Source organism: Aphis gossypii, chromosome 1 (genome assembly GCF_020184175.1).
Source record: "Aphis gossypii isolate Hap1 chromosome 1, ASM2018417v2, whole genome shotgun sequence".
NCBI lineage: Eukaryota > Metazoa > Arthropoda > Insecta > Hemiptera > Aphididae > Aphis > Aphis gossypii.
The window spans coordinates 45584513-45599273 of record NC_065530.1 but is presented as its reverse complement, the minus strand read 5'-3'; the positions used below and the strand labels follow the sequence as shown (position 1 = coordinate 45599273).

At 25.0% G+C, this 14761-nt stretch overlaps 1 protein-coding gene across 1 annotated transcript; it reads left to right on the top strand.

The window, feature by feature from the left end:
- The first annotated feature begins 5168 nt into the window (after nucleotides 1-5168).
- LOC114128084 (pre-mRNA-processing factor 19) lies at nucleotides 5169-9635 on the top strand. The gene is made up of 9 exons (XM_027992503.2): nucleotides 5169-5394; nucleotides 5863-6012; nucleotides 7587-7888; nucleotides 7966-8160; nucleotides 8254-8439; nucleotides 8559-8762; nucleotides 8838-8976; nucleotides 9089-9293; nucleotides 9366-9635. Exons 1-9 carry the CDS (start codon nucleotides 5376-5378, stop codon nucleotides 9505-9507), a joined length of 1542 nt encoding a protein of 513 aa, XP_027848304.1. The 5' UTR covers nucleotides 5169-5375; the 3' UTR covers nucleotides 9508-9635.
- Nucleotides 9636-14761: the final 5126 nt, after the last annotated feature.

The following is a 14761-nucleotide window of genomic DNA, read 5'->3' as shown; positions in this document are numbered from 1 at the left end:
TTTTTTTCTAAAAATTTTAGGTACTTTACAATAATAAACTTCAAAATAGTATATGTAAAGAAAATACTAGCAAATCCTTAAAAAAAAACCACTCTGCTTCAGTATAAGAAAAAATCACTAAAATGTCGATAAATAATAAATAAACAAAAATATAATTATTATTAAACTATTCGCGAAAACGGAATTGATCGAAATAGAATATAATATTCTATATTATTATAATATAATGTATGAAGACGACGATGAACAAAGACGAATATAACCGTACCGAGTTGCACGAGATCTTTTTGCCGGGTGACTAGTGATATGGGAATCAGGAGAGCCGAACAGGTGCGCCAGCAAACGATGTTTGTGCATTCGGTTGACTGCAAAGGCTAATACGTCCCTTCGGGGAAATCGTACTTAGTTTATTCAACTATGAACCCAAAAGATAATAAAGCGCCGGGGATGAGAGGTGGTGCATGTATAGGGGATGGTTGTATCTGCGCAGCCAGTTAAAAGCAAAACAATATTACCTAATATTATATTATTATTATTATTATTATTATTTAGACTCGGGAATATTAGTCGTGAATCATGATAATATTATTATTATTATAATAAATAGGTGCATCGCACGTGTACTTTTATAAAAACAAATTGTTTTATAAAAATAACGAATTGAAAATTCGGAATAAATAGTAACTATAACATAGGTGAGTACACATGTATTATGTATTTTTATTAAAGCCTGGATTTATATGCAATAAAATTCCATAAAATATGCAGATTCATATCACGAATATGCAAAAAATATGTAAGAATTTGTTTTTTTACAAATTGATAGTAATTGAGTATACCTACGATTTTTAGTAAAAACAAGTATATAAAAAAAAAAAATAATAAGAATAAGATTATTTTTATGACATTGTGCTTAAAAGTAAAAAGTAGTATTAATATTATTAACCATATTAAATTATTATTTATTACTAACTAGTACCAACCAAGATGATGTTATTAATATTGTAAAATATTCAACATATTTATACAATTCTCCAGTAATATGAAATAAATATGTATATTAAATGCAAAAAAAATTTTATCTGACCGGACTTTAAGAATGATTATACAAATTATGTTATAACTTATAACCGAGCGGAAGCGAAAAACTTATTTTAACATTTGGAAACGCAAGTTTTTTAGAGTACTTATGATGTATAAATCGTTTATTAATAAATAAGTATAATAGGTACAATATTAAATACAAGCCCGAAAATATTGGTATGTTCACCCGAATAATCACGCTCTAACCGAAATGAATACAACGATTATTAAAAATAAATAAATCCTTAATCTTGTTTTAACCAAAAATGAAAATTCTAACACTAGATTTTTGTTCTGAAATTCTCAAAATTTGATTTTCATATTTTTTTTTTTTTTTTTGGAACTATGTTTATTTAACCATGGTGTATTTGCTTTTGTATCGAGTTTAAGAATGAAAATATAAGTAGGTAGCTCGAGTACCCTTAAGCGTCCCACATTTGCAAAAAGTTAAATTGATTTTTATTCAATTTACTGATTTCTGAGAAAGTATTCGTTTTTATACGAAAAACATAGGAAAAATCCTAAATATAATATCAAACCGATTAATTTTTATGATATTTAATACGGTTTGTAGTACCTATTAATGGTTATTTGGTTCTCATTCCCACTAGATGATAGATATGATAGATATAGCTATTTGTCTTCACAGAACCACAAACAAATAATTTAAAAGATCTATAATAGTACCATTTATAATTACTAACCATATCTAAAAAACTCAACATCTGTAACTAGGTTGATTTTTCCTATTTTGGTTTCAATTCTTGTTCTGTTTATTAAAAATTATAGATACATTCTGTATTCTATTTTTATATTGAATAATTTAAATATACTTTATATGTACTTAAAAAAAAAAGAAAACAATAACAACAACAAATCAATACAATACAATCAAAGCTATTTTCAATGTAGAAATATTATTTTGTTAGTATTATAGGTATAAAATATATACTCAAAATATCAGTTCCTGTGTATTTTGCTTATAAAACAATTATACGCGTAAAGGATTCTACAAAATAAAAATATAACATTTTCAAAAATTCCCATTGGTTTTGGTAGCCGTCCAATAAGATATAGTATTAATATTAAAAATTAAAATTCAGTTCCACAATCTGGCGCGCTGAGTATCTTACAACATAGAAACAAATAAAACAAAGATGAATTGTACACCTGTTTTTGCCACACAATACCTACTTATAACTGAAAAAATTCAAACAATTTCCATGCTATAAATTATAATACTATAAGCATTATTTTGTCACATTTTAAATTTGAAATTTTGCTTCCGTCCCTTTATGTTTTCTACTGAACTCGATTGAACAAAAGTGTACTGTCACGATATAGCATGCTGACTGATGAGAAATTGGAAATCCGATGAGTTAATTTAAAAATACAAAAACCATAACGATAGCGCCATCTACTGACAAAAACGAGCAGAGAACTTGTTTACCGCGTTGAAATGTTTAACCACAATGACGATCAATTGTTACCGAAATATTATTATTAATCGTAATCCCGTTTGGTATAGTAAATTAAGAATCGTAGGTTCTTAACCAAAGAAATTTACAAATCTAAGAATATTCTCAATCATTATTCCTTGATAATACTCTAATAATTAACTAATCAACTCATTATAAAGCTGGGCACTAATTAGTAAGAAAATTAAAGTTATGTTAGAAGTGTAACTATTTATTAAGTAACTTCATTAGTTAGTTTTAATACATAATAATTTTCTAACCAACCGTTTTTAAATAAATGTGTAAAATAATTCTTATCTAACTTGTAGTAAACAAAATTAACTATTTACTATTGTAGTTTTTTTTTTCAAGAATCCAAAAACAGTGTCATAATTTTGCATAGACTTTATACTTAGTATAAGATCTGTATAAGATCTATGTCATTTTGATATTTTGTTATAATCAATTCTTTTTTTTTATGCCAGTTGTTATACTAAGCAACCATGGCTTTAACCTGTATGTTTATAATTTATATATTATATTATTAGTAGGTACTTACCTACTTGGTGCATTTGATCAAATTACCAGTTGTTTAATTTTATTTTCAATCATCATCAATAATTTAAGTTCAATAAATTGTTATTTACATTTGATGAAACAAGTTTTTAAATTTATATTTAACACTTTAAAACAAATTAAGCATTATCGTTCCAAAAACTATTTCTACTCGAACTGTTATTATTTTCAACAGATTAATTTCTATCTAAGTCAGAAATTTGGAAAATTTCAGAAACTAATTTATATTCTAATCTAACTTGTTTTTTTTTTTTATTAAAAGTAAGTAAAGTTTACTATTAAGATTATATGTAACTGAACACTAGTTTCTAAACTTAACGACCATAACCAATAACCGTGATATTGCATGTTCTATAATTGCCAACGTATTCCTCATTTCTTCGTAATAGATTTTAACAAACGATTACACAAATCAGTCATAATAATAATTCAAGGAGATTAGAAAAATTAGTATTTCAATACTTGTGTTGATACTATTAATAATTAATATTATTTCTTATGAGATGCTTATAAAATAGCAGATTTAGCTAAAAATGTATTTCATGATTCAAAGAACTCAAATTAAAAATTTTATTTTATTTTATGATTTTTTTAATTTTAGTGCTTTTTAGACTTTTTTACATTTTTCCTATTTTTTGAATCAAAAACAGTCTTATTTTATGAAATAATATTTCAGCAAAAGCAAAACGTGTTTTTAGATTTTTGTTAATCGAATTATCAAGTAAATTGTAAATGTATTGATTAAGTAAATAGACCGATTACGCTGATGCAATGCTGTACAATTACAGCGATAATATTATATAGATCAGAGGTTCTCAAACTTTTTAGTGTACGACCATTTAGGAAATTTTTTAAGATTTGGCAACCCATAATATCAATGAATGACCTTTTTTTTTTTAGTGAAACAGTTGCTTACATCAAAATATATATATATTTATTTTTAATATGAAAATATAGCACGACCTACCAAATATATAATCGCCACCCAATTTTGGGTCGCGATCCACAGTTAGGGAATCTCTGATTAGATTATAGTTGTAATATACCTACTATTCCGATGATTTCGAATTAGGCAGGTATTTGGTTCTAATTTTTATTATCTGCTGATTTTGTTAGGTTTTCTTGTCAATTTATACAGTAAGATTTCCTTTTTTGCACATTTCAAAGTAAGATATAATGAAGTAAATATATATTAATATTTATATAGATAAAAATATTTGGCAATTTAAGGTTTGAATTTTTAGTCAAACTTATGAGCTGCAGATTTTATTATACCATAATATGATTAGAGTTAGGTAATACAGCATACACAGTGTTTATTTTCTCCTATATTTTATTTACTTAATTATTTTTTATTCATTTTTGTTTTACGTTATTATGTTGTTATATAACGTTACACAAACTTTTATTTTTATATTTAGTTCATTTTTAATATGAACTCAGATCAACTGAATTCAAGCTTGTGCGTATTGGATAAGCTTGAAGCTTGTTTATTAAACATATTTATCTACGTAAAAATTTCTCGTGTGTTATAATATTATATTATTATTATTTTTATTAAATTAACTAAAATAATAATATAATTTATGGTTATAACTTATAATAATTGTAGGTATACTTTTAATTTTAATCTAAATGTGTGTAATAGTTTTGTTTCCCGCCATAATATCATCATTGCTTATCATTTTATCATAATATATATATATATATATTTTGTAAGCGTTCACTTCTTAGATAAGAGAATTTCGGCCATTTTTGTGGACATCGTAATTTTAACAATGTAGGAATAGGGAGTCGTCTATCTAATATTTTTATATATCTGTGACCGAGGCTAATTATACTTAATACTATACTTAGGACTTAGCAATGCCTCGGAGTTATAGACATAATATTATCCATGCACAACTTACTCCCCATCGTCGTGCTGTGATAATATTGTCTAATCAGTTACCTCCTAGTCACCGATGTCATACGTTTAGTCATCGATGACTAACAGTGATTGCGCCGGTTTTTATATTTTGAGGTTATGTTGTGGTTTGTAGCAAAACATATAGCGTTCGTAATTCGTATATTTCAGATGTTGGGAGTTGGGACTTTGCTTCTTTAGGTCGACGCCACTCGACTGCGGATTGTTTGTGTTTACTTAAGTGTTATGTGTTATTATAATTATTAAATGTACCTATTGTTAGTTTTGTAAGTTTTGAAAGCGTTCGGCTAATATTGTTTATATCTTAAGTTGTGTTCAAGTCATTTACAGTCATGGCGTTAGTGTGTGCTAGTAAGTATATACTATTAATTATACTTTTAATTTTTTACTGATTTATACCTGATACTTATTTAATAGATAGGACGTTTAATTAAATAATTGTATAATATTAATAGGTACCATTTTATTTTTTGGTATTAGATTGGGGCTGTTTTCCCGATTTCAACTTAAGTGTGCGTTACTTTGAAATTAATGTGTACATGAAATTTCAAAAACTCAACAGTTTCGATGTTTTTTTTTTAAAAAAAATCCTTCAATACAAATTGTTTTTATTTCTGTTAAACTTAATACTATCCTACATTAAATCTTAATTTAATTTCATGAATTACGATTATTACTATGTATTGAAATGTTTATAAAGTTTGAAACCTGTAACTATTCTTTAACAGCTAATAGCACATCTACTTGAAAGTTAAGAAGTTATCCATAGACGGATAACTTAAAGAGTACAGTTTATTTATACATATGGTTAATTTTCAGTTTCTAATGAAGTACCAGAGCATCCTGTGGTATCACCAGTATCGGGTTCAATTTTTGAAAGACGTCTTATAGAAAAATACATCAAAGAAAATAATACTGATCCGATAAATGGTGAAGAATTAGCTCTAGAACAGTTAGTGGACATAAAGAGTAAGTTGAAATCAAGAAAAAATTGTACCTTAGTTTGTATCTGATTATTATTTATCCATTAAAAAACAATAGGTATATAATGATATTTATATATTATGTTAACTTTTTTTTTTAAATCATTGTATCATAAATTATTTTTGATTTACTAGTATTGTTACAAAATATATAAGTACTAATTTTTTTTTTTTTTTTTATGTTATAACTTCACTTCTATTATTAGTGCTATTAACTATTGTTCTATAGTGTATAACAGAGGATTTCAACCTTTTTAACAATGTGACAACTCTTCATCGCCTATAAAATGTTTGAGATACATCAATACATATAATATACCCGAATATCGAAAATAATATTTTTAAATACATACTTATAAGACTTAATAGATTTTTCATGGCACACTTCAAAGGCGCTCGCAGTACATCAGTTGACAACCACAGGTCTATATTTTAATCAAGCAGACTAATTTTTGAAGACCCACTAACTGCAGTAAAAATTCCCAAAATCAGCTTTATTATTAATTATTTATTTTTTTTTTTTTTTGTATTGAGATATTTTATGAAGTATATTGTACTAAAGCTCAAAAATATAAATAGACATATTGTTTTTCTGTTTTTGGGTATTTAAATTATATATAATGATAATATTTATCATTAAAAAATTGGAAATATTAATGAAGTTGAACATAAATATTAGAATTAATTAAATTACTAAGATTGACTAATAAGTATATCATTAGAAAATGTTATGTATATACATTCAATTATAATTCTACTTACTAATGATTGCTATTACTTTTATCTACTTTTTACGCTTGTTTAAATAATAGAATTCTATTAAACTATTAGTTGTATTTGGGATTAAAATGTTATTACTTAAATAAACTCAAATAATGATTTAGAAACCCTTACTGCACTGCATTCGCTCATATATTTAATAAAAAATAAACTCATTTTATTATCATAATTTAAAAATTGTTCTAGGTGATATTAATTATTAATTAAAATATAGATTAAAATTGTAAATAAAAACTTAATATTTCTAATGCCTTCTAATAAATAGGTACAATGGTACAAATAATTATTATTCATTTATACTTGGTACTTATACAATTTATTATAGAAATAAGATATTTAAATATAAACTGCAATTTTTGTAAGAAAAACATTATTTATTTATGTTCTGTAAAGTATAATTTGTAAAATCTTATATTTAATGTGTTATTGTGAGTAATGAATATATCAGAGTATAATACCGTTAATATTATTAGTTGAATTCAAACCTTGTGAAAGAGTGTTATCAGTTTATTAATATTTTTCTATACTTGTTAAATAACGTCATAAGTTTATATTTTTTTTATAATCTATAACATTTTTTGAATATTTTATCCGGCATTGATAATGTTACATTCGGGTTACATTTTATCTAGGTTTAACTATTTTATAAACTAAAAACTTAAAACATATTTGGACAAAAATATATATTTATATATATAAATATATATTTTGTGTTTAGTCTTAAATAGATTTATTTTGATTAGTTTAAATATATTTTTATTAATCTATTTTATATTTTAGCTCCTTCTATTGTTAAACCAAAACCTGTGACTGGCACTAGTATTCCTGCTATATTGAAAATGCTTCAAGATGAGTGGGATGCTGTGATGTTACATGCATTTACACAAAGACAACAGTTACAAACTGCTAGACAAGAGTTGAGTCATGCTTTGTATCAGCATGATGCTGCTTGTCGCGTGATAGGTCGTTTGACTAAGGAAGTGACAGCTGCTCGTGAAGCTTTGGCTACACTAAAACCTCAAGCTGGAATATCTGTTAATGATTCATCTGCAAATGCTGGACCTACTACTATACCACAACCAGTATGTTTAATAGTGTAGTATAACTATGTTTCTATTGCTTACATTTTTGAACATTTTTTATTTGTTTTTTTTTTTAGGCAATTGCTATGGAAGCTGCTGGAGTGCCAAATCAACCAACTGAAGAAGCTGGTATAACTGATGAAATTATTAAGAAACTGCAAGAAAAGGCTACAGTTTTAACACAGGAGAGAAAGAAACGAGGACGTACAGTTCCAGAAGACTTAATAGACCAAGAATCATTAAAAGGATTTAAAACATTGGCATCCCATCCAGTATGCAATATTATTAATAAACAGATAATTTGTTAAAATATACTTAATTTAAATATTTTGGTAATTATTGTTATTTTACTTAATACTTTATAGGGTCTTCATAGTGCTAGTGTACCAGGGATATTGTCTTTAGATATACATAGTGAAGATACCAGTAAGATTTTGACTGGAGGAAATGATAAAAACGCTACAGTGTTTAATAAAGATACTGAACAAATCATAGCTGTTCTTAAGGGTCATACTAAGAAAGTCACACGAGTTATTTATCATCCTAATGAGGTATAAGTTAAAATTATTAAAACACTTTATTTTTTATAAGTTCAATGACACTGGTTATAGTAATTAAAATGAACAATTTTAATTTTATATTAATAATATGAACTAACATTGTTTTTTAGGATGTTGTGATAACTGGATCACCTGATACAACCATTCGAGTATGGAATGTTGGTGCTTCTAATCCTCTATCCCAAATAATTAGAGCTCATGAAGGTTCAGTAACTGGAGTATCATTGCATCCAACTGGGGATTATGTTTTGTCTACATCTGTTGATCAGAATTGGGCATTCTCTGATATCCGCACAGGAAAACTATTAACCAAAGTAAATTTTAAATCATTTAACTTAATTATAAGTATATGAATGTATCAATTATTTTAAATTTTGTAACTTATGTAGGTTTCAAGTCAAACTTCAAACAATACTTTAACTACTGGACAATTCCACCCGGATGGACTTATTTTTGGAACTGGTACTTCAGATTCAAATGTTGTGATTTGGGATTTGAAGGAACAATCAAACGTGGCAACTTTTTCGGGTAAAAATTAAAATATGTTTTTGTTTTTTGTTTAGAATAAAAATATACATTTTCAAAGCATGTTTTAAAGTCTTTATGTATTTAAAATTATTTTGCTTTTTTTTTTTTACAGGACATTCTGGACCAATTACTGCCATATCATTTTCTGAAAATGGTTACTATCTTGCTACTTCAGCAGATGACTGCTGCGTAAAACTTTGGGATTTACGTAAACTAAAGAATTTTAAAACTCTCGTCATGGATGATGGGTATGAAATCAAAGATTTATGTTTCGACCAAAGTGGAACATATCTTGGTGTTGCAGGAACTGATGTCCGGTGAGTAAAAATACTAAACTATACACTTATTAAAATATATTGCACACATATTACTTTCAATTTTATTTTCAGTGTTTATATGTGTAAACAATGGCAAGAATTAAAAGTGTTTAATGATCACACAGCATTGGCTACAGGAATTAGATTTGGAAAGCATTCTCAATTTATTGCTTCTACTAGTATGGACAGGACATTGAAACTTTATGGACTTTAAAGCAAAAAAAAGTGTGTGCTATGACTCAATTTTTGATTTTTTTAAAACTGTTAAGGTGTATACCTCTTTTATTTGCATTATTGCACAATCAATTTAGACTTTATAAATAAAAAAAACCTATAAAATCATGTTTGAAAATATTATTTTGTTATAATCATCTAATTCCTTGATAGGTGTAGAAAAAAGATATTTTTCATTTTCCATTCTTAAAGTATAAATGACTGATTTTACTGAAGCTTTTATACAATTATAAATCATCAAAATTGAGTCTGCTTAAAATGTAATATTAAACATAAGATTTTAAAAAATTCTATATTTTTCAATGACATTACAATAAACACAACTGTAAAACTGAAGTTTTAAAGATAACTTTTAGCATGGTTTAACTGAATTAATATAGCAGTATCATCTTTCATTTTATATATTTGTATATTTTTCTTTTAATTGTTTTATTTATTAACTGTCCTAATAATTTATAAATCAACAAGCATTTATGTATATTATTTAATTATAAAACTATTATCCATTTATAATATTTAATTCTGGAAATATTAGAAACCAATTTATTCCTATTTGGTTAAAACCCTAAATTTTCTATTTATTATTTTTATTAAACAAATATATATTTGTTTTCATTTCCAACAAATTTTGATATTAGTGATGCAATTACTACATTAGTTGTTCATTTGTTGTTAATGAACACAAATATTACTATTGGGGGAACATTGTTAGGTTTCATGTTTATTTGATTGATTGTAAACTTGAATAATATTAAATTATAATGTCTTAATAAATTTATTAATGTCAAAATATTTTTTTATATTTTATAATTGATTAATAATGAATGGTTTTAAAACAATTATTTATAATTATATATATATATTATTAATGGTTTATTCAAATGTCTGATTAATAAACTACTGTATCTTATAAAAATGTTATTCAATAATTTTTTAGTACACACCAACTCAAAAGAAAAATAATGCAACATTATTATTGGAATACCATTATTATAAAAAAATTTTAAATTACCAACATTATTATAGCATACTTATGCCATGTGTAATATTATTTAGCTTATATGGAATACAATTTATAAAAAGTAACGTTCATATTTTGCTGTCTGAAAAAGTTGTATAATGTATTATTTTTAAAAATCCATTCATATATAGGTACAACTATTAAATTATCCATTATCGTATTCATATTAATACACATTTATTTCTCAAAGGTTTACACTTATAAAATTTGATGGTGTAGATGCCAGTAGGTCATAAATATTTTCTATTATTTATTTTCAACAGTTATAATTGTAGACAGTATAGTAATTATAAATTCAAAAATAACATAATAATAAAAATTTCATCAAATCGAAGAAACTTTGTTTTAAATTAAAGTATTAAACTAAAAATGTATTATATGGTTTTTTTTTAATTAAATAAAAACATTAAAATCAGCCAACAGACTTCAAACATTATTGGCGGGTATTATATTTTAATTCTATAAAAAGAACTAATAATAATAATACTATGTTTAATGTCTTTAAACATAAAAACTCATTGATATTCAATATTTTGTTTTGCAACTGAAAATATTGTTGTATGAGTTAGGTTAGTTAAGTTTATTACTAATAATTGACAATAATTTAGCTGGTAATCTATTTAATATCAAACATAACATTCTTAAATTACAAAAATTATTAAAATTTTCTGTAAAAAAAAAAAATGTTTACTACTAGTTTTTGAAGTACTTGCTTAGGTATAATATAAAAAATTTAATATTTTAACACTTATGTAAAATATTTGTTTAAACTTACCTTTGAGCCTTTGAGAAATATAATACGAATAGCTTATGGCTTCAATGATAAATTTTCATAAAATATCATAAAATGAAATGTATACATATTCTTTAACTTTTGAAAGTATTTAGCGATTTTGTGTAACCGAACCACTTACTAATTTAAAAACAGGAAATGCTACAGGGTCAAATTTCGGAAAAGCAACGAGAAAATAGTTGTATATAATATACAGATGTAAGAATAACTGAAGTACCATTGACTCCCAGGAATTGTAACTTAAATAATATGTAAAATGTAGCTATATGTCTACTAGGCATTATATTATACGATGTTTGTAGTAATATAATACATATCACATTACAATGACGAACTTTTGGAAATAAAATCGTTCATGTACAAGTACCCAGGTACTTAAATAAAAACTTGATGCTATGGTATGGTATAATGCAGTAATGTGTATAAACATTTAGTATAAGTGTATTTAGATTTACTAATACTTTTTTTGAAAATACTGTATTTACTAATATATCTATGTCATTGCGAGTTAACTTTTTAAAAAGTTATATTTTTTCCCGATTTTTACTATTTTCAATTTAATATTACGCAACTGAATGAATACACAAATAAAATATTTTATAATAGGTATTTCAATACATATAAATTTAATTTCGAATGAGTAGTTATTAGTATTCGTTTTTTATTAGTACTTAGTTATAAATATTTTAAAGTTTTGAGTTTTAATTCATGGATTAGTGAATGAGCATACGAGTTACCCCTGTATCATTCTACTCTAGTCATCAAAACTTTAAATATTTATAAGTTATCATTTTAAATTTAACTAATTATATGTCTACTGAAATTACATAGGTGCCCTATCATAATTATTTGAATAACGATATTAAATGGATTCTTTTGCATAATGTTAAAACTTAAAAAGTCAAGTTATATAATATTATGTGCAGTAAAATAGTTTATTACAATTTTATTTTTGGATTTATGTTGTTTGAAAATATACAGTGTAGCTCCTACTCTCGTTTTTTTTTTCAATAAATGGCATTTGATACATATTACACAATATGCTCTGTAGAATGTGAAAGATATTGTTTGAAAAAATTCTTACTCATTTTAGATTTTGAACGGAATGATGAATGTATTAGTTCTGCTATGATGACTAATGACTTATGAGTGTATTTCTCTCTGTGTTTGGTTCATCTTATGGAACAGCAAAAATGCTTCAATTTTCAACTACAAAAGTAGTTTTTCCCTAAACATTTATTTTACGATTTTCTAGATATGATAATTTTTCAAATATTTTGGCTCTTTTTGTTCTCATCATAGTAGATATCACTTTTTTTCAGTTATTTATAAAATAATTTTTGTTAATTAAAAATAGTTATATTGGCTTTTTATTATTATTTTTTTTTTAATTTACAAAATTTTAAAGCCACCTAATATTTCTAAATTATAATATTTAGTATTTCTTTTTTATCTACTTCATTATATTCTTTTACCTTGGCAGCTTTTGTGGTTAAGTGAATACCTGTAGTTTATTAAAATTTAAATTAACGGATTTTCTGAAAAAAAAATGCCACTATTTTTTTAGAACAATAAAAATGTATATTATACAGGCCGGCGTGATGAATATGCAATTTTAGTACAGCATGCTGTAGGTGACTTGGTATAAGTATTTTATATGAATATTATTTCATAGTGGTATGCGACTATGTAATTATTCAGAACAGACTGAGTTTTAGGTATAATCTACCAACATGGAATAAAATACTTTTGAATATTTCTTAAGCGTGGGGTTTTTGTGGAGGGGAGGAGGGTTGTAAATGTACGAATATGATCGGAATTTCGAGTGTAATAGTTTAAGCACCGAGCCTTGGTTATTATAACGTATTGTATTACGTTTGTAAGAGTTCTTACTTTGTACATCTTAACACCTTATTCATAAAATATAATATTAATATGTCCTTGTTCTTTTGTCAAAATTAATACATATTATTATCATAGTCCATTGACAGTATAGTTACTATACTACAGTATGTTTAAGTATTCTGTTTACTGTAATTGTTGGCAGAGATAAGTGATTTTTTTTTTAATTTAAATACAATCTATATGCAAATAAGTACAATAAGTATCTAATGTTGATTAGATACACAATGAAGAGAAAAAATGAGTTTGGAAGAGCACTCAGTAAGCCACACTACATATTCCATTAAAAGATATCTAAACTAGGTTTGTTTTAAATATAGTTGGTTTGTTAGCGGATCAATATGATGAGTTAACTTAGAATGAAAACTGATGTTATCTGATTTGTTTAATTGAGAGAGCGTTGGAATTTTTATCTTATGTAGATTATTATTTTTCATGAATCACGGTCAGAGACAATTTTCTGAAGTTTAACCGGAAATCCTGGATTGATCTTTGGTTTGAAAGTTTGGCAAAGCCTCATATTATCTAGATGTTATAAAACCACACTAGTCTGATAATAGCTTTATAAATTAATAGTTTTTTCTGATGGATATCTTAGATTGGAGGATTGGATGGAGCAAGTTTAACGAGTGAAAGATACAGAGCTGTAAAATGTTATTCACGCTCCAATTGTAAGTATTAAGCTTATATTCAGAAAGATAAATGTGGATTATCTTCGTTGTATAATTATATAATAATTTATGTTTGGTTTTAGATTCTTTAGAGTAAATGAAGCATTGAAGCAATGTATTTGTTTTAGTGTTTTACAATAATGTGTGTGTGATGTTCTGGAGCAGATAATTTGCTCCAATTTTCAATATTGTTGATGGTTTTTGCCTTTTTGGTACCAAATCCGATCTATTTTAATTTATTGTATTATAGATCTATTGATAATTTGGTGATTAAAAGTAAAAACAAAATTCTAATTGATTTTCAATAATTAAGAAAAATAAAAGTACCAACGAGAAATGTAAATATTTACGTGACACCAGTTTTTGACATAATACATTTTTGTTTTTGTTTTTATTAAATTGTGTTAAATATTTTAAAATATTTGGACCAATTTTAGATTACATATTAATACTTTATACTATGAACCTATTCACACCATTTTATGAAATGTCAACATTGACTTAAATTTGTTGGTAAAATAATTATAAGGATAGGAAATATCAATAGTATGATTATTCATAACAATAAAATAAAAACACAATCATTCATAAGACATATTTGTATAACTTTTAGAATTAACAAATTAATTTATTAGTTTTAAATTATCTAATTATGTTTCAAAGAAAATAATGAGTAGATAAATTTTAATATGATTAAATAATTGAACAACAATATTTAGATACCATATAAACATTTGCGTACGCCTAGAATATTATCTAGGTATATAATATATAATATTTATATAATTAAATCAAAAAACAATACAATATTTACATATAATAATAATAATTATAATAATTAATAGCA

Excerpts from the sequence above, each read along its gene's own strand:
- LOC114128084 (XM_027992503.2), top strand. Across the intron at positions 8,161-8,253 it reads AAACATTGGCATCCCATCCA|GGTCTTCATAGTGCTAGTGT; the intron begins GTATGCAATATT and ends AATACTTTATAG. Across the intron at positions 9,294-9,365 it reads GTTGCAGGAACTGATGTCCG|TGTTTATATGTGTAAACAAT; the intron begins GTGAGTAAAAAT and ends TTTTATTTTCAG.